The 20,893-nt window shown below is 39.5% G+C and overlaps 1 protein-coding gene and 1 pseudogene across 2 annotated transcripts; both read right to left on the bottom strand.

Moving 5' to 3' along the window:
• Window positions 1–18,760: 18,760 nt before the first annotated feature.
• On the bottom strand, window positions 18,761–19,584 carry LOC113892995 (glyceraldehyde-3-phosphate dehydrogenase-like). The gene has a single exon (XM_027542565.1). It carries the CDS (start codon window positions 19,274–19,276, stop codon window positions 19,028–19,030), a length of 249 nt encoding a protein of 82 aa, XP_027398366.1. The 5' UTR covers window positions 19,277–19,584; the 3' UTR covers window positions 18,761–19,027.
• On the bottom strand, window positions 18,847–20,029 carry LOC113892994 (annotated as a pseudogene). The gene has a single exon (XR_003511189.1). The product of XR_003511189.1 is annotated as a glyceraldehyde-3-phosphate dehydrogenase pseudogene (transcript).
• Window positions 20,030–20,893: the final 864 nt, after the last annotated feature.

Below are 20,893 nucleotides of genomic sequence, written 5' to 3'. Positions count from 1 at the left end.
GTGTTGTTGGAGAAGACTCTTGAGAGTCCCTTGGACTGCAGGGAGATCAAACCAGTCAATCCTAAAAGAAATCAACCTTGAATATTCATTAGAAGGACTGATGCTGAAGCTGAAATGCCAATACTTTGTCCATCTGATGCCAAGAACTGACTCATTGGAAAAGATCCTGATGGTGGGAAAGACTGAATGCTAGAGGAGAAGGGGATGACAGAGGATGAGATGGTTGGATGGCATCACTGGCTCAGTGGACCGGAGTTTGAACAACTCCAGGAGATGGTGAAGAACAGGGAAGCCTGGCAAGATGTAGTCCATGGGGTCACAAAAAGTCAGACAGGACTGTGCCACTGAACAACAATAACAAAATTCTCTTTCAGATTATAATTTATTGCAAGATATTGAACATAGTTATTTGTGCTATAGAATAGGACTGTCACTGAGCCCAAACTTGCTCTACTCACTGCACAACAGGTTTATGAGTCTGAGAGATGAGGTCTTGAGGCAAGGAAGAGACTTGTTGTTTATCTAGTTTATGTATGGTAGTTTATATCTGCTAATCCCAAACTATTAATTTATACCCCCTCCCCATTTTTCCTATAAGCTTATTTCCATGTCTGTGAGTCTGTTTCTGTAGAACTTTTATAAACAATATTTTTCTTGTAATATTTTGACTCGGCCGTGGTGTTGTATTCATGTCATTTTATTTTGCTTTCTATTTTTATTTCTTATACCTGGGGTACTTTGCACTATCTTGGTGACTCAAAGCAAAATGACCAAAAAAAAAAAAAAAAGTTTTTTTCCCCCTCCCTATTATGTTTGTATCTTAATCATTTGATCAAAGCTCAACAGCTGAAGAGGAAGTTACAACTAACTTTATTTTTTCTCTATCAGGCTATAGATATTTCTCCATCCACCCCTGCTTGATATTCACATATACGTATTATTTGTACAGTGGGGAGTTTCACTGGAACCCAGAAAGAAATACAAATCCTATTAGATGAAAATCTTTTCTAAGTTATTGTTGAAACTCAGATGGTTAAAGAAAGTCTCTTGATTTTTCTTTAATAATACTGTTCCACTAAAAAATATACTTGCTATACATTAAGATTTTAAAAATAATCTATCATGAATATTAATAATGTGATTGATTTACATATATAAGATTGATTAAAATTTAATTCCTATAAGAATTTTTTAAAGAATAATACAGAAAATTGAAAATTTTAAGTGTATCTCTTTTCTCTACACTTAACCAGGAAGTATGCCTTTATATAAGAGCTGTTGTAATTATTATATGAGAAAAATAAATATTAACCATATATCTATACATTACATAGGAAAAATATTTGTTATTCCATAGGATTACTCTAATGAATGCCAAAGTCATAAATAAAGCAGATATCACATATTGTTTGTATGAATTTTATGTGTCTGCCTATTTCTACAAGCTATATTCTTTTCATGTTTTTATTAAAGGATAATTTAGGTACAGTAACACTCAAGTATTTTACAGTTCTGTGAGTTTGATAAATGTGTATGGTTGGGTAACTTCCACAATGATCAAGATATACAGCAACGGTTACTCCCCCCAATTCCTTTACAAATCTTTGTAATAAACACTGTATACCACTTCCAGTACCCAACAGTCACTGATCTATTTTTGTCCTTATGAAGTTACATATTCTAGAATGTCGTATAAATGAAAGTAAGTCTTTTGGATCTTGTTCCTTTCATTCAACATAGTGCTTTTGAGATTCATCCATGTTTTTGCATATATCAGTAGTTCTTTTCTTATTAAGCTGAGTGGGTTCAATCCCTGGGTAAGGAAGATCCCCTGGAGAAGGAAATGGCAACCCACTCCTATATTCTTGCCTGGAGAATCCCATGGACAGAGGAGCCTGGTGGTCTACACCCCATGGGGTCTCAAGGAGTCGGACACCACTGAGCAACTAACACACAGACACAATATTCCACTGATGGATGTGCTATAGTTTATACACTCTCAGCTTTTTCTGATATTAATATAGGTAGTCTAGCTTTCTTTTGAGTAGTGTTTATGTCTTCCTCCATCCATTTACTTTTCTCCTATCTCCATTCATGTAAAATGAGTTTTTTGCAGACGTCTCATCATGTATCTTTTAAAATTTATCTATAACTTAATTGCCATGTTAAGAATCCTTGTATTTAATATAATGATTGATATAATTGGATAATTAGATTAAGATGTACTATCATACCAAGAGCTCTTTCTCAAAAGGAAAGTAGTTCTCTGCAGAGGATGGCAAAATTTTGTCTCAAAATTGTAAGGGCCTGGGCTGCAATTCACAGGTAGGGGCCTACTAAAGCTTCCAAACAACAAACCTATCTGCCACTGACACTTCAAGGAGTATGTCAAGGCTGTATATTGTCACAGCCTTTAAATTTCATTAGATCTGGTGATTCATATTGCCCAAGTAGCAGAGCCAATGTAGCACCCAAATGAAAAATACATTACCTCAAAAATCCAAAGATTCTCACACTGAGCATCAGTTCAGTTTCAGTTCAGTTTAGTCACTCAGTCGTGTCCAACTCTTTGCAACCCCATGAACTGCAGCACGCCAGGCCTCCCTGTCCATCATCAACTCCCGGAGTTCACTCAAACTCATGTCCATCGAGTCAGTGATGCCATCCAGCCATCTCATTCTCTGTCGTCCCCTTTTCCTCCTGCCCCCAATCCTTCCCAGCATCAGAGTCTTTTCCAGTGAGTAAACTCTTCGCATGAGGTGGCCAAAGTATTGGAGTTTCAGCTTTAGCATCATTCCTTCCAAAGAACACCCAGGAACGATCTCCTTTAGGATGGACTGGTTAGATCTCCTTACAGTCCAAGGGACTCTCGAGTCTTCTCCAACACCACAGTTCAAAAGCATCAATTTTTTGGTGCTCAGCTTTTGTTACAGTCCAACTCTCACATCCATACATGACCACTGGAAAAACCATAGCCTTGACTAGATGGACCTTTGTTGGCAAAGTAATGTCTCTGCTTTTAATATGCTATCTAGGTTGGTCATAACTTTTCTTCTAAGGAGTAAGCATCTTTTAATTTCATGGCCTCAGTCACCATCTGCAGTGATTTTGGAGCCCAGAAAAATAAAGTCTGACACTGTTTCAACTCTTTCCCCATCTATTTCTCATGAAGTGATGGTCCCAGATGCCATGATCTTCGTTTTCTGAATGTTGAGTTTTAAGTCAACTTTTTCACTCTCCTCTTTCACTTTCATCAAGAGGCTTTTTAGTTCCTCTTCACTTTCTGCCACAAGGGTGGTGTCATCTGCATATCTGAAGTTATTGATATTTCTCCCAGCAATCTTGATTCCAGCTCGTGTTTCTTCCAGCCCAGCATTTCTCATGATGTACTCTGCATAGAAGTTAAATGAGCAGGGTGACAATATACAAACTTGATGTACTCCTTTTCCTATTTGGAACCAGTCTGTTGTTCCATGTCCAGTTCTAGCTATTGCTTCCTGACCTGCATACAGGTTTCTCAAGAGGCAGGTCAGGTGGTCTGGTATTCCCATCTCTTTCAGAATTTCCCAAAGTTGATTGTGATCCACACAGTCAAAGGCTTTGGCATAGTGAATAAAGCAGAAATAGATGTTTTTCTGGAACTCTCTTGCTTTTTTGATGACCCAGTGAAGGTTGACAATTTGATCTCTGGTTCCTCTGCCTTTTCTAAAACCAGCTTGAACATCTGGAATTTCACGATTCGTGTATTGCTGAAGCCTGGCTTGGAGAATTTTGAGCATTACTTTGCTAGCGTGTGAGATGAGTGTAATTGAGCGGCTGTTTGAGCATTCTTTGGCATTGCCTTTCTTTGGGATTGGAATGAGCACTGACCTTTTCCAGCCCTGTGGCCACTGCTGAGTTTTCAAATTTGCTGGCATATTGAGTGTAGCATTTTCACAGCATCATCTTTCAGGATTTGAAATACCTCAACTGGAATTCCATCACCTCCACTAGCTTTGTTCATAGTGATGCTTTCTAAGGCCCACTTGACTTCACATTTCAGGATGTCTGGCTCTAGGTGAGTGATCACACCATCATGATTATCTGAGTTGTGAAGATCTTTTTTGTATAGTTCTTCTGTGTATTCTTGCCACCTCTTCTTAATATCTTCTGCTTCTGTTAGGTCCATACCACTTCTGTCCTTTATCGAGCCCATCTTTGCATGAAATGTTCCCTTGGTATCTCTAATTTTCTTGAAGCGATCTCTAGTCTTTTCCATTCTGTTGTTTTCCTCTATTTCTTTGCACTGATCGCTGAGGAAGGCTTTCTTATCTCTCCTTGTAGGACTTCTCAGACATTCATTTTGCTTTTTTTGCATTTCTTTTCCATGGGGATGGTCTTGATCCCTGACTCTTGTGCAATGTCATGGACCTCCGTCCATAGTTCATCAGGCACTCTGTCTATCAGACCTAGTCCCTTAAATCTATTTCTCACTTCCACTGTATAATCATAAGGGATTTGATGTAGGTCATACCTGAATGGTCTAGTGGTTTTCCCTACTTTCTTCAATTTAAGTCTGAATTTGGCAATAACAAGTTCATGATCTGAGCCACAGTCAGCTACCAGTCTTGTTTTTGCTGACTGTATAGTGCTTCTCCATCTTTGGCTGCAAAGAATATAATCAATCTGATTTCGGTATTTGCCATCTGGTGATGTCCATGTGTAGAGTCTTCTCTTGTGTTGTTGGAAGAGGGTGTTTGCTATGACCAGTGTGTTCTCTTGGCAAAACTCTATTAGCCTTTGCCCTGCTTCATTCCATATTCCCAAGGCCAAATTTGCCTGTTACCCCAGGTGTTCTTGACTTCCTAGTTTTGCATTCCAGTCCCTTATAATGAAAAGGACATCTTTTTTGGGTGTTAGTTCCAAAAAGTCTTGTAGGTCTTCATAGTTGAATCAATTCAACTTCAGCTTCTTCAGCGTTACTGGTTGGGGCATAGGTTTGGATCACTGTGATATTGAATGGTTTGCCTTGGAAACAAGTAGAGATCATTTTGTCGTTTTTGAGATTGCATCCAAGTACTGCATTTCAGACTCTTTTGTTGACCATGATGGCTACTCCATTTCTTCTAAGGCATTCTTGCCCACAGTAGTAGATATAACGGTCATCTGAGTTAAATTCACCCATTCCAGTCCATTTTAGTTCTCTGATTCCTAGAATGTCGACGTTCACTCTTGCCATCTCCTGTTTGATCACTTCCAATTTGCCTTGATTCATGGACCTAACATTCCAGGTTCCTATGCAATATTGCTCTTTACAGCATTGGACATTGCTTCTATCACGGGTTATATCCACAACTGGGTATTGTTTTTGCTTTGGCTCTGTCCCTTCACTCTTTCTGGAGTTATTTCTCCACTGATCTCCTGTAGCATATTGTTTAGACTGTTTTTTCTTTTTTGGCTACACTGTTGGCCATGCAGGATATTAGTTCCCTGACTAAGGATTGAACCAGTGTCCCTTGCAGTGGAAGTATGTTTTCTTAACCACTAGCTCTCAAGGAAAGTCCCTTGATCACTTATCTTTACTTCACTTAGCTCTCTTGTGATTTATCTTGTTCTTTTCCTCTGTCTCTTCATCTTGCCAAATTCTCTGTGTTTATTCTCATGTATTAGATAGGTTGGTTATATCCCTGATCTTGGAAAATGGCCTTATTAGGAGACATTCAATAGGCCCATTAGCATCACCAGAGCTATATGCTCTATGGTAGCACCTTTGTGGGCTAGGTGGACCCTTCTTTTGTAGTGGAACCAACTATAATGGGCATACAAGTAGGTGGGGCTGACCCTGGCCTCATTGGTTGTCAGGCCTTGCCTCATCTGGTGGCTAGTTGACCTGCTAATAGGTGGGGCCAGGTCCTGTGGCAGCTGTGTGCTCAGCCTAAGGAGTCCCAGAACCTATGCTAGCTCACTGATGGCCTGTAAGTCTTTGGCATTAATAGTATAGAGGGAGGATATTTAAGTGGCACTTGTCAGCCTTCATATCATCATAGTAAAACATGCTTCTAAAATTGACTGTGAGTGTTCCTAGGGGGATCCCATGCTCTCTTCTGCCTCTCTGGGATGTTCTCTAAGATCGACAAGTCTAACCCTAGTTTCTTTTACATTTCTGCCTCCACCATGGGACTCAGAGCCTGTGAGATTTTTGCAAGTACCATTTAAAGTGGAGTCTTTGTTTCCTACAGTCCTCTGGCTTTTCTGTTCACAAACTGTGCTGGCCTTCAAAGCCAGACTTCAAGGGACTCATCTTCCCGGTATAGGATCCCTGGCTAGGAATCTTAATGTGGGCCTCAGACGCCTTGCTCTTTAGGGGAACCTCTGCAATTGTGATTCTGTTCTCACTGATGAGTCACCTATACAGGAGTGTGGGTCTAGACCACCACAACTCTGCCTCTTCTACATATCTCATTGTAGCCCATTCTTTATATCATTAGCTGTGAAAAATCTTTTCTGCTAGTCTTTAGGTTGTTATCACTGATAGTTGCACTTATATAGTTGTAAATTTGCTGTGTCTATGGGAGGAAGTGAGCTTGGGATCTTTCTACTCTGCCATCTTGGCCACACCTCCCTCTTCATAATCTTGATATAATTTTCTTTGGCTTTATATTCACAACTGGCATGGCTGTATCATATGGTAATTCTATTTTTAATTTTTTGAGGAACCTTCTTAATATTTTCCATAGTGGCTGTGGAAATTTCCATCTTACTAATAGTGCTGCAGGATTCCCTTTTTCTTTATAATCGCTTCATCACTTGTTATTTTTTGCTTTTTTATAATACCCATTCTAATGGGTATTAGGTGATATTGCATTGCCGTTTTGATTTGCATTTCCCTGATGACTAATGTGGAGAAGGCAATGGCACACCACTCCAGTACTCTTTCCTGGAAGATCCCATGGATGGAGGAACCTGGTAGGCTGTAGTCCATGGGGTCCCTGAGAGTCCGACATGACTGAGCAACTTCACTTTCACTTTTCCCTTTCATGCATTGGAGAAGGAAATGGCAACCCTCTCCAGTGTTCTTGCCTGGAGAATCACAGGGATGGGGGAGCCTGGTGGGCTGCCGTCTATGGAGTCGCACAGAGTCAGATTGACTGAAGTGACTTAGCAGATGATTAATGATGTGAACAACTTTTTCATGTATCTATTGGCAATTCTGATGTTTTCTATTAAAAATAACTATTTAGACTTATTCAGGGCTTTTGCCATTTAAAAAGTTAGATAACTTCTCTCGTGTTCTTGAGATGTATGAATTTCCTATATATTTTGAATATTAATTCTTATTTTCTCCCATCCGTGGGTTTGTTTTTTCATTTTATTGTTTTGCTATGTATACGCTTTTTAGTTTGATGTCATCTCACGAGTTTATTTATTTTTTTGCTTCCAGTATTCTTTCCAGAAAAATCCTTACCAAGATAAATGTCAATGAGCATATTCTCTATGCCTACTTCTAGGTATTTGCATTTTCTCTGCGTTTTCTTCTAGGAGTTTTACAGTTCCAAGTTTTGCATTAAAATTTTTAATTCACTTCAATTTTTTAGAAGCAGATTCTCAGGATCTAATGAATCACAAACTCCTCTAGTTGTAGATTTTTGAAAATTCACTGGAAATAAATGTGTAGAGTTCTGGAATAAGCCTTGGCTGGGAGAAGCACGCTGGCTTCGATGGACCGTGCAGAAGCATGGCCTAGAGGAGCTAACCCTCGCCCAAATCAGGGGTGGCAGCCGAGAGGAGCTACCCCACGTCTGAGGTCAGGGGCGGTGGCCGGAAGGAGCTACCCCACGCCCAAAGTCAGGAGGGGCGGCTGTGAGGAGATACCCCTTGTCCAAGGTAAGGAGCAGAGGCTGCACTTTGCTGGAGCAGCCGTGAAGAGATACCCCTCGTCCAAGGTAAGAGAAACCCAAGTAAGACGGTAGGTGTTGCAAGAGGGCATCAGAGGGCACACACACTGAAACCATAATCACAGAAAACTAGCCAATCTGATCACACAGACCACAGCCTTGTCTAACTCAATGAAACTAAGCCATGCCGTGTGGGGCCACCCAAGACAGATGGGTCATGGTGGAGAGGTCTGACAGAATGTGGTCCACTGGAGAAGGGAATGGCAAACCACTTCAGTATTCTTGCCTTGAGAACCCCTTAAACAGTATGAAAACACAAAATGATAGGATACTGAAAGAGGAACTCCCCAGATCAGTAGGTGCCCAATATGCTACTGGAGATCAGTGGAAAAATAACTCCAGAAAGAATGAAGGGATGGAGCCAAAGCAAAAACAATACCCAGTTGTGGATGTGACCAGTGATAGAAGCAAGGTCTGATGCTGTAAAGAGAAATATTGCATAGGAACCTGGAATGTCAGGTCCATGAATCAAGGCAAATTGGAAGTGGTCAAACAGGAGATGGCAAGAGTGAATATCGATATTCTAGGAATCAGAGAACTAAAATGGACCGGAATGGGTGAATTTAACTCAGATGACCATTATATCTACTACTGTGGGCAGGAATCCTTCAGAAGAAATGGAGTAGCCATCATGGTTAACAAAAGAGTCCAAAATGCAGTACTTGGATGCAATCTCAAATGTGACAGAATGATCTCTGTATGTTTGCAAGGCAAACCATTCAATATCACGGTGATCCAAGTCTATGTCCCAACCAGTAATGCTGAAGAAGCTGAAGTTGAATCGTTCTATGAAGACCTATGAGATCTTTTAGAGCTAACACCCAAAAAAGATGTCTTTTTCATTATAAGGGACTGGAATGCAAAACTAGGAAGTCAAGAAACACCTGGGGTAACAGGCAAATTTGGCCTTGGAATACGGAATGAAGCAGGGCAAAGGCTAATAGAGTTTTGCCAAGAGAACACACTGGTCATAGAAAACACCCTCTTCCAACAACACAAGAGAAGACTCTACACATGGACATCACCAGGTGGTCAACACCGAAATCAAATTGATTATATTCTCTGCAGCCAAAGATGGAGAAGCTCTATACAGTCAGCAAAAACAAGACTGGGAGCTGACTGTGGCTCAGATCATGAACTCGCTATTGCCAAATTCAGACTTAAATTGAAGAAAGTAGGGAAAACCACTAGACCATTCAGGTATGACCTAAATCAAATTCCTTATGATTATACAGTGGAAGTAAGAAATAGATTTAAGGGACTAGATCTGATATAGAGTGCTTGATGAACTATGGACGGAGGTTCTTGACATTGTACAGGAGACAGGGATCAAGACCATCCCCATGGAAAAGAAATGCAAAAAAAGCAAAATGGCTGTCTGAGGAGGCCTTACAAATAGCTGTGAAAAGAAGAGAAGCAAAAAGCAAAGGAGAAAAGGAAAGATATAAGCATCTGGATGCAGAGTTCCAAAGAATAGCAAGGAGCGATAAGAAAGTCCTCCTCAGTGATCAGTGCAAAGAAATAGAGGTAAACAACAGAATGGAAAAGACTAGAGATGTCTTTAAGAAAATTAGAGATACCAAGGGAACATTTCATGCAAAGATGGGCTCGATAAGGGACAGAAATGTTATGGACCTAATAGAAGCAGAAGATATTAAGAAGAGGTGGCAGAAATACACAGAAGAACTGTACAAAAAAGATCTTCACAACCCAGATAATCACAATGGTGTGATCACTCACCTAGAGCCAGATATCCTGGAATGTGAAGTCAAGTGGGTCTTAGAAAGCATCACTACGAAGAAAGGTAGTGAAGGTGATGGAATTCCAGTTGAGCTATTTCAAATCCTGAAAGATGATGCTGTGAAAGTGCTGCACTCAATATGCCAGCAAATTTGGAAAATTCAGCAGTGGCCACAGGACTGGAAAAGGTCAGTGTTCATTCCAATCCCAAAGAAAGGCAATGCCAAAGAATGCTCAAACAGCCATACAATTGCACTCATCTCACACGCTAGCAAAGTAATGCTCAAAATTCTCCAAGCCAGGCTTCAGCAATATGTGAACCGTGAAATTCCTGATGTTCAAGCTGGTTTTAGAAAAGGCAGGGGAACCAGAGATCAAATTGCCAACATCCACTGGATCATCGAAAAAGCAAAAGAGTTCCAGAAAAACATCTATTTCTGCTTTATTCACTATGCCAAAGCCTCTGACTGTGTGGATCACAAGAAAGTGTGGAAAATTCTGAGAGATGGGAATACCAGACCACCTGACCTACCTCTTGAGAAACATGTGTGCAGGTCAGGAAGCAACAGTTAGAACTGGACATGGAACAACAGACTGATTCCAAATAGGAAAAAGAGTATGTCAAGGCTATATATTGTCACCCTGCTCATTTAACTTGGGGAGAAGAAAAACTTCTAGATGTTCATTTAATTGGCTTTGGCCCACATTATAAACAGCTTATTTTATGTTGGGTATACCTTTCAACATTTCATGCAAAGATGGGCACGACAAAGGACAGAAATGGTATGGACCTAAAAGAAGTAGAAGATATTAAGAAGAGGTGGCAAGAACACACAGAAGAACTATACAAAAAAGATCTTCATGACCCAGATAACCATGGTGGTATGATCATTCACTTAGAGCCAGGCATCCTGGAATGCGAAGTCAAGTGCATCACTACAAACAAAGCTAGTGGAGGTGATGGAATTCCAGTTGAGTTATTTCACATCCTAAAAGATGGTGCTGTGAAAGTGCTACACTCAATATGCCAGCAGTTTGGAAAACTCAGCAGTGGCCCCAGGACTGGAAAAGGTCAGCGTTCATTCCAATCCCAAAGAAAGGCAATGCCAAAGAATGTTCAAACCACTGTACATTTGTACTCATCTCATACACTAACAAAGCAATGTTCAAAATTCTCCAAGCCAGGCTTCAACAGTACCTGAGCCGTGAACTTCCAGATGTTCAAGCTGGATTTAGAAAAGACAGAAGAACCAGAGATCAAATTGCCAACATACATTGGATCATAGAAAAAGCAAGAGATTTCCAGAAAAACATCTACTTCTCATTTATTGACTATGTTAAAGCCTTTGACTGTGTGGGTCACAACAAACTGTGGAAAATTCTGAAAGAGATGGGAATACCGGACCACCTTACCTGCCTCCTAAGAAACCTGTATGCAGATCAAGAAGCAACAGTTAAAGCTGGACACGGGACAATGGACTGGTTCCAAATTGGGAAAAGAGTATGTCAAGGCTGTATATTGTTACCCTTCTTATTTAACTTATATGCAGAGTACATCATGAGAAACGCTGGGCTGGATGAAGCACAAGCTGGAATAAAGATTGCTGGGATAAATATCAATAACCTCAGATACACAGATGACACCATGCTTATGGCAGAAAGCAAAGAAGAACTAGAGGAGAGTAAAAAACTGGCCTAAAATTCAACATTAAAAAAACGAAGATCTTGGCATCCAGTCCCATCACTTCATGGCAAATAGATGGGGAAACAATGGAAACAGTGACAGACTATTTTTGGGGGGTTCCAAAATCACTGCAGATGGTGACTGCAACCATGAAATTAAAAGATATTTGCTCCTTGGAAGAAAAGCTGTCACCAACCTAGACAGCATATCAAAAAGCAGAGACAATACTTGACCAACAGAGCTAGTTGGTAAAGTCAAAGCTGTCTATCAAAGCTATGGTTTTTCTAGTAGTCATTTATAGATGTGAGAGTTGGACTATAAATAAAGCTGAGAATGAAGAACTGATGCTTTTGAACTGTGGTGTTGGAGAAGACTCTTGAGAGTCCCTTGAACTGCATGGAGATCCAACCGGTCAATCCTAAGGGAAATCAGTCCTGAATATTCATTGGAAGGACTGATGCTGAGTCTGAAGTTCCAATACTTTGGTTACCAAAGAACTGACTCATTGGAAAAGTCCTGATGCTGGGAAAGACTGAAGTCAGGAGGAGAAGGGGATAACAGATGATGAGGTGGTTGGATAGCATCACCAACTTGATGGACATGAGTTTGAGCAAGCTCTGGGAGTTGGTGATGGACAGGGAAGCCTGGCGTGACGCAGTCCATGGGCTCACAAAGCTCTGGACAAGACTGAACAACTGAACTGAACTGTTACTTTTCAAGCCCAGTTTTTTTGGTCTGTTTTGTCTTTATGGTAGTATTCAAAAGCCTTCTGAAGCTAAACTATTATTTATTACTTTTTTGAAACTGCTAAGTCAGCAAATAGACTAAGTAAAGAATAAGACAACTGTGAAAACACCTGCTAATTATCTCTTAATCATTTTCTACTCCTCTTGTGTTTAATCTCTAATTATGAGCTATGCTTATTACATTTTAGTCATGTAGAAAAATATTTTACTTTAAAAAATAAATTTATATGTTTCTATAATTATATACAATGTAAATATTTTAGATTATTTCAAGTGAGATCACTGAGCTTGTTCTATTGTTATTTACATCAGTTCTTCTCAAACCGTAATTTTCATAGGAATCATCTCAGAATCTTATTAAAATGCAGATTCTGCATTTCTAACAAATTTCCAGGTGTTACTAATGTCGCTAGTTCATGGGGCGCACTTTGAGTAGCACAGATTCAGGTACAATAGACTAAATTGAAATGCATCAATTCAAATGAAATGCATCAATTCAAAAAATATCCTATTTTGGAGCTATTTAAAATAATGAGGTTAAAAATGGAGAAATCTGCAAGGTGTACTGTTTATATGAAAAAGCTAAAATGAAGAACTCAGTGTGATTTTTTTCCCATCTAAATATTTATAAGTTCATTGGTTTCACAAAATTTATTTTTATCCTTAGCACAATTCTAGGAGGTAGACTCTCTGATAATCATGTTTCACCAGAATTAAAATTTCATTGATTGTAACATGCATCTTTATTTTTATGTACCATTAACCACAAAACAAATGTGTCAATTAAACCCTATCACAATGCCTTCTTATTTATTAGAACTAGCACTTTGTACTTATTGAAATTATATTTTCTAGGCTTATTTAGACTTTTTTGGTCATACATTATGTTGTGCAACAGAAATGGAAAACATGAATGAAATAAATTGGTATTACTAAAACTTTTTCCCAAAGTCCATTTCTTCTGAATCATTGGCCTAATTGCTTACCATGAGAGGCCCTAGCCTTGCATTCTAGGTCCTAAGCAAACAAGTAACTGCTGTAATTTAGAGTGGTGTAACTCCAATCGGAGAAGGCAATGGCAACCCACTCCAGTACTCTTGCCTGGAAAATCCCATGGGCGGAGGAGCCTGGTAGGCTGCAGTCCATGGGGTCGCAAAGAATTGGACACGACTGAGAGACTTCAGTTTCACTTTTCACTTTAATGCATTGGAGAAGGCAATGGCAACCCACTCCAGTGTTCTTGCCTGGAGAATCCCAGGGACAGGGGAGCCTGGTGGGCTTCCATCTATGGGGTCACACAGAGTTGGACACGACTGAAGTGACTTAGCAGCAGCAGCAGCAACTCCAATATTGAAGTTATAGCCATTATCTGCTAATTTTTCAAGAAAAATTCCAAATGCTTTATTTATACTTCATTTGGTTTATTGATGGTTGGCATGCCCCAACATATATCTTTCAGCTAAGGGATTATTCTGTTTTTAGAGAGATGAATAAGACGAGGCCAACCAAGGCCTAGTCCAGAACTGTAAACCTTTATTAATATTTCCAATGAATTCTAAAAATCTACACCTGGATGAGCCACAGACTATTCTATCACAGTGATTTTCAAATTTCAGATGCTTCAGCATTATGTGTATTGCTTGTTATTAAAAAAAAACAGAATGATAGGCTTATCTTCAGAGTTTCTGATTCAGCAAGTCCTGAAAATCTGCTTCTAAGAGGATAGAGGATATATTACAGATGACTCTGAGATTATTAAGCTTTCTTGATTAGCTATTAGGCCTCTTAAGCTTCTTATTTCTCCAAATTTTGCTTTTTTTCCACAACTAATCAAATTCAATGATAGTTACTGCAATATATATACTGTGGTCATCAAATAGAATAATAAACATTTTCATGCAAATAAAGGTTTCTCCTTGTGAAATTGTTTTTCACGATTTCTTTTGAGTGATTATAGCTCTTTGCTTACATTTCCTCAGCATTTACAGAAATTCACAAGTGCTGTGATTCAGTTCCCACTGAATCATGATAAAAAGGAAGACAAAACTGAAAGAACAACACTAAAATTCTAAAAATGGTGTTACCATATTTCTCTCAGACTTTTGGAGGTAAAAGGATCTTCATCTCTCCTCATCAGGTGATACAAAGAAACAGGAAAATCTGATATGAAAGCTACCCTGTGCTTTCCTCAATAGAGTACTGAGCACAGGAAGTGAGGACCAAGAGAGATGGAAAGTCAGCTTAGCCATCTAAAGCAATGTGCTTAAACCTACTGGGAGCTGGGAGCCGAAGAAGACTCACCACTCACTCACCAGTGATCTCCAGTCATTCTTCTAAGAGGGTGGAAAGTAGGCTTTTGATGCCATCAAGATGATGTTAACTGCCTTGATTCTGCAAGATGGCCCAAATGGTAAATTAAGTAATTTAAAAAATTAAACAAGTTTTTCTTATGTGGCAGGAATTATGAATGATATTGGGATAAAATGAAGAGCAGCAAACCAACATGCTTCTCATCCTCATGAAATCTATAGTCTAGCAGGACAAAAGAGATGTCAACACTTAATGGTAATGAGTGGTAATGTGGAATAAGGGGAAAAGCACAGGTTTTGGAGACAAACATACTTGGATTGGGTTTTTGTCTCCGTCACTTGTCAGGTGTTTAAGGTAGAATAGACTTTTCAAAAGGCTTTTCATACTGGCATGCTGAGAATAAAAACTCAGGGAAACAATAGAAGTTTCCAGATTCTCAAGGCTATTTTTCACTGTCACAAAAATAACAAGGCCAATTCCATTTTTTTTTTGCAGGGGGCAGAACATTAATACAAAATGTCCAGATCACTCTGCCATTGTTTTCCATTTCTATGCACATCCTTCAAGTGGTTTTGACTTGAGTTGAAGATTCATGACCAGATGAAAATTTTAGTCAAGAAGATATACTTGGTAATGTGTTAAAGAGCTGTTTAATACATAAAAATTTAACCATTTCATTATATTTTGTTTTTATTTTTATTTTGAAGAGGACAATTTTGAAAACTAACTGACAATAAGTCAAATTTAAAATTTTCAGAATTAACTACTAAAAATCTTAGAGTAACTCATTTTCTTCATAAATAATCAGGTAGAATTAATGTTTTTTTCACTTTATTCCTGCTTTTCTAAGTAGTTCAGAGAAATTTTGCATAAATGGGATGATTTACCTTCAAAACTTACTTAGAATACAACTAGGGAAATGCCATCATAATCTCAAGTTTGAATACATATAAAAAAGAGAGAAATTTATCCTGGACTAGACTTAGGTGCCCTAGTTCTTTCTAATTATCTTGCTGTCCTGCCAATGAAGGCTATTGGTTCAGCTAAAAATGAGATTTTTTTCCCCTGAAAGGCATTAACTGCCTTGATTCTTCAAGATGGCCAAAATGGTAAATTAAGTAATTAAAAAAATTAAACAAGTTTTTCCTATGTGGCAGGAATTATGAATGATATTGGGATAAAATGAAGAGCAGCAAACCAACATGCTTCTCATCCTTATGAAATCTATAGTCTAGAAGGACAAAAGAGATGTCAACTGATATTAGATCAGGAGATTAGAGGCAAGGCTGGACCAAAGATCTAATTTTGGACTCAATATAAATAGTAATTGAAGCTCTAGGTAAGAATGAGATTGGCTAGATGAGTATTCCTCAACACTTTATTGCATATTAGAGTAACTTAGGGAATTTAAAAAAATTCTGAAGCTTAGATTCTATCCTAGACCAATTAACTCAGGCCATCTCCTGGGTTTGCACTCCCATACTGGTATTTTAAAAGTTTCCCAGGTAATTGCTAATATGCAGCCAGAATCGAGAACCACTTGTCTAGAGAGGACAAAAGAGACACATAAAAAAAGAACCTGTGGGAATGCATAAATTCCAGTTACTAATTAGATTCTTAAAAAAAAAATCTCTTTTAAAGAGGAGTTGGCATATCAAGTTCCTAAGTGCTGAGGAAAATGATTTGATCTGCATATGTGTGTAATTTGGAGTTTTGATGACTTTCCTAAAGCATCAGGACGATAAACCATTCTTACAGCTTCCCAGAATCAGCATCGTTTTGACAGCTGTGGAATTGGCCCTGGGTGTGAACTTTGACCAATGAAAGAGTCAAAATAGACCTGGAAATAACATTTCTATGCTTGACCATTTCTGTTCTTCTACTACATAAAGATTTCTGGACTTACGTGTGTCTGATTATAATACATTATCTTCTGGTGTGTTTCCTCCTACCACACAATTCAGATTTTATACCATGCACAAAAGGCTTTGGTAGGTTTTTATTTCAGGATTAATAGGTATTATTACATACGTCCAAAATCCACAGTGTAACATAATTCGTGTCTGAATTTAAATAACTCCATGTTCAATTTGGTAAGTATCTTTTATTTTAGTGTTTACCACTGTAATAAGTTCAGGAAGTGGAGAGGGAAAGAAGGGCCATCTGACCCCGCATTCTCAAGGAGCTTACCAAAATGATTAAACAGCAGATAAGTGCCACATGTTATAATAAATGTGTTAGAAGAGTTATAATGTATATGAAGAGGGTATTTTTCCCTGTGCTGTGGTAACAACTGTGTTCAGAGAAGGGCAGAGATGGAATGTCTATCTTTAACTTTGGGCTCGACAGAGGGCTTAAAACATTTCATCTCCTGAAACAGTACAACTTCCTTTCTTCTGCTGTGTGCCCATTTTGCTTTATCCAATTACAAAGAACTCTGACTATTGCCATCTAGGATCCTGTCATTTTGGTAAAGTGTTTCTTCAAACCATTCCTTCAAAAACAGAAAGATTCCCTAACTTGGGATTCTACCTCACGGAAGTACCAGCGCACTGTGTGGTTTATATGTTTTTCTAAATTGCTTTTCTCTCAATAGTAGGTCATGACATTTTTCTAACTAAATGCGATCACCACCTTTGCTTTGAGTTGTGAGTGGGCAGGATCTAGGTGTCAGGCAAACTGAAGGACAAAGCCAGAGCCCTAATAGATGGCTGAGCCTGGCATTCATAGTATAAATTGGGCACGAAAATCCATCTCTTTGTCAACCTTACCAGGCATCATGCTCAGTGCTTTTTACTTATTGTACCATCAAGTACTCTCATGATTCCTATTGAAAAGGCCCTCTTAAACTCCATCTTAAACATGAGAAGTAAAATATCATAAAGAATAAGGTCCCATAAATTCTTCATTGCAAAGCTTAGATTTAAATCCAAGTCTGAGTCCAGAGTACCTCATACATCCTACAGTCAAAATATGTGTCAATTCAATATCTAGAAATCTAATCTGGGGATAGGAGACAGGATCCATAGCTGGAATTTGTGTTGCAATCTCAGCAAAGTGTGGGTGTTGTAAAATCCAACAGATATGGGCAGACAACTCTATACAATTAGTGTATGCCTGTCTTCTATTTAAAACACAAATATATTTTCCCCTGACAAATGAAAAACTTCTTTTTAAAACTATCCTTTCACTTAAATATTTCAGAAAAAAAAAAAAGGACAGACACATATATCCTAGTCATATAACACTTGGTAAACATGGTGCTCTTGGCTTAGCACTAGGGATAATATAACTTCAGGCACAGAAAAGAGAAATTTTCAAAAAATAATGACACATCTCTAAAGTTGAATGAAGAATGATAAAATGTTTTCCTAAATAATTATTTTTGTGGTAACTCAAGGAGTCAACTTGCCTGGAGAATTCCATGGACAGAGAAGCCTGGCAGACCACAGTCCATGGGTTTGCAAAAAATTGGATATGACTAAGTGACTAGCATACACAGTCTAAAGAATATTCACATGGAACTCAATGCATTCCTCACTAACAAGGACATGATTATGAAGGAAGATTGTCTTTATAGTAATCAGTCAGTATTTTACTACTCCTCAAATCTTGAGCATTTCAGTTATTATGTTAGCTTTGTTTCAAACACTAAATCATATATTGGCATTTTCCGTGGTGGTGATTAGAGTATATTTCATCATCAATAAACACAGCCTAGATAAATTACAAAATTCTGGGACTTATTAGGTCTAATGTAAACAGAATGATTTTGGTTATATCAGCCTTCATAATCATGTCCTTGTTAGTGAGGAATGCATTGAGTTCTATGTGAATATTCTTTTTTATTTTATTTTATTTTTAAACTTTACAATATTGTATTGGTTTTGCCAAATATCGAAATGAATCCGCCACAGGTATACCTGTGTTCCCCATCCTGAACCCTCCTCCCTCCTCACTCCCCATAGTGAATATTTTTTAGACTATGTGTGATAGTCGCTTAGTCACACCCAATTTTTTGCAAATCTGTGGACTGTGGTCTGCCAGGCTTCTCTGTCCATGGAATTCTCCAGGCAAGAATACCATTTGTATTTGTAGGTTGCCATTCCGTTCTCCAGGGGATCTTCCCCATCTAGGGACTGAACCTGGGTCTCCTGCATCACAGGCAGATTCTTTACCATTTGAACCACTAGGGGAAGCCCAGAGTAAGATTTTATTTGAGAAAAAGAAAATCTATAGTAAAAAAAAAAAAACAAAAAAACCTCAGAAACTCACTAATATAGATTATACTGATACTTCCTCAGATCATGACAGTATTTCTTTTTCTTTTTCTTTTTTCTGGGTATAGGGTACTTTTATTGATGGTACATGACAAGGCAGGTCTCTCTAAGCCCCTCCCCTTCCTTAGGGCTTTGGGGATGGAAACATGTGGAGGTCAGAAGATTCTCAGTGTGGTGGAGGAGCGAGGTGGGGAAGGACTCCCCAGCAGCTGAGGAACTCTCTCTTCCTCTCGTGCTCCTGCTGGGGCTGGGGGTCTGGGGACCTTACTCCTTGGAGGCCATGTGGACCGTGAGGTCCACCACCCTGTTGCTGTAGCCGAATTCGTTGTCGTACTAGGAAATGAGCTTGACAAAGTGGTCGTTGAGGGCAATGCCAGCCCCAGCATGGAAGGTAGAAGAGTAAGTGTCGCTGTTGAAGTCGCGGAAGACAACCTGGTCCTCAGTGTAGCCTAGAATGCCCTTGAGAGGGCCCTCTGATGCATGCTTCACCACCTTCTTGATCTCATCATACTTGGCAGGTTTCTCCAGGCAGCAGGTCAGATCCACAGTGGACACTTTGGGGGTAGGGATGCGGAAGGCCATGCCAGTGAGCTTCCCGTTGAGCTCAGGGATGACCTTTCACATGGCCTTGGCAGCTCCAGTAGAAGCAGGGATAATGTTCTGGGCAGCCCCTCAGCCATCATGCCACAGCTTCCTGGAGGGGCCATCCACAGTCTTCTGGGTGACAGTGATGGCGTGGACAGTGGTCATAAGTCCCTCCATGATGCCAAAGTGGTCATGGATGACCTTGGCCAGGGGGGCCAAACAGTTTGTGGTGCAGGAGGCATCACTGACAATCTTGAGGGTGTTGTTATACTTCTCATGGTTCAAGCCCATCACAAACATGGGGGCATCGGCAGAAGGCACAGAGATGATGACTCTCTTGGTGCCACCCTTCAAGTGAGCCCCAGCCTTCCCCATGGTAGTGAAGACCCCAGTGGACTCCATCACGTACTCAGCACCAGCATCACCCCACTTGATGCTGGCAGGATCTCGCTCCTGGAAGATGGTGATGGCCTTTCCATTGATGATGAGCTTCCCGTTCTCTGCCTTGACTGTGCCGTGGAACTTGCCTTGGGTGGAATCATACTGGAACATGTAGATCATGTAGTGAAGGTCAATGAATGGGTCATTGATGGTGACGATGTCCACTTTGCCAGAATTAAAAGCAGCCCTGGTGACCAGGCACCCAATGCGGCCAAACCCTTTCACTCCGACCTTCACCATCTTGTCTCAGGGATGCGGCTGGCACAGCACGGAAGTTACGGCTATCTGTCGAACGGGCAGGAGCAGAGAGCCCATAACAGTATTTAATTGTAGTATTTCATATAGTATTTTATATTCATATAGCATCTCGTGTGTCATTTATATGCATGATGTACTCTGCATAAAAGTTAAATAAGTAAGGTGACATTATACTGTCATGACATATTCCTTTTCCAATTTGGAAACAGTCTGTTGTTTCATGTCCAGTTCTAGCTGTTGCTTCTTGACCTGCATGCAGATTTCTCAGGAGGCAGGTAAGATGGTCTGGTATTCCCATCTCTTTAAGAATTTCCCACAGTTTGTTGTGATCCACACAGTCAAAGACTTTAGCATAGTCAATGAAGCAAAAGTAGATATTTTTCTGGAATTCTCTTGCTTTTTCTGTGATTCAATGGATGTTGGCAGTTTGATCCCTGGTTCTTCTGCCTGTTCTAAAATCCAGCCTGAACATCTGGAAATTCTCGGTTCACATACTGATGAAGCCTAGTTTGGAGAATTTTGAGCATTATTTTGCTAGCGTGTGAGATGAGTGCAATTGTGCAGTAGTTTGAACATTCTTTGGCATTGCCTTTCTTTGGGATTGAATGAAAACTGATCTTTTCCAGTCCTGTGGCCTCTGCTAAGTTTTCCAAATTTGCTGGCATATTGATTGCAGCACTTTCACAGCATCATCTTTTAGGGTTTGAAATAGCTCAGCTGGAATTCCATCACCTCCGTTAGCTTTCTTCATAGTGATGCTTCCTTAGGCCCACTTGACTTCACACTCCAGGCTGTCTGGCTCTAGGTAAGTGATCACACCATAATGGTTATCTGGGTCATTAAGATCTTTTTTGTATAGTTCTTCTGCGTATTCTTGTCACCTCTTCTGAATATCTTCTGCTTCTGTTAGGACCA

This window comes from Bos indicus x Bos taurus, chromosome 5 (genome assembly GCF_003369695.1).
Source record: "Bos indicus x Bos taurus breed Angus x Brahman F1 hybrid chromosome 5, Bos_hybrid_MaternalHap_v2.0, whole genome shotgun sequence".
In the NCBI taxonomy this organism is placed as follows: domain Eukaryota; kingdom Metazoa; phylum Chordata; class Mammalia; order Artiodactyla; family Bovidae; genus Bos; species Bos indicus x Bos taurus.
Note: the sequence above shows the minus strand (reverse complement) of the source record. Positions and strands in the feature narration are given on the sequence as shown.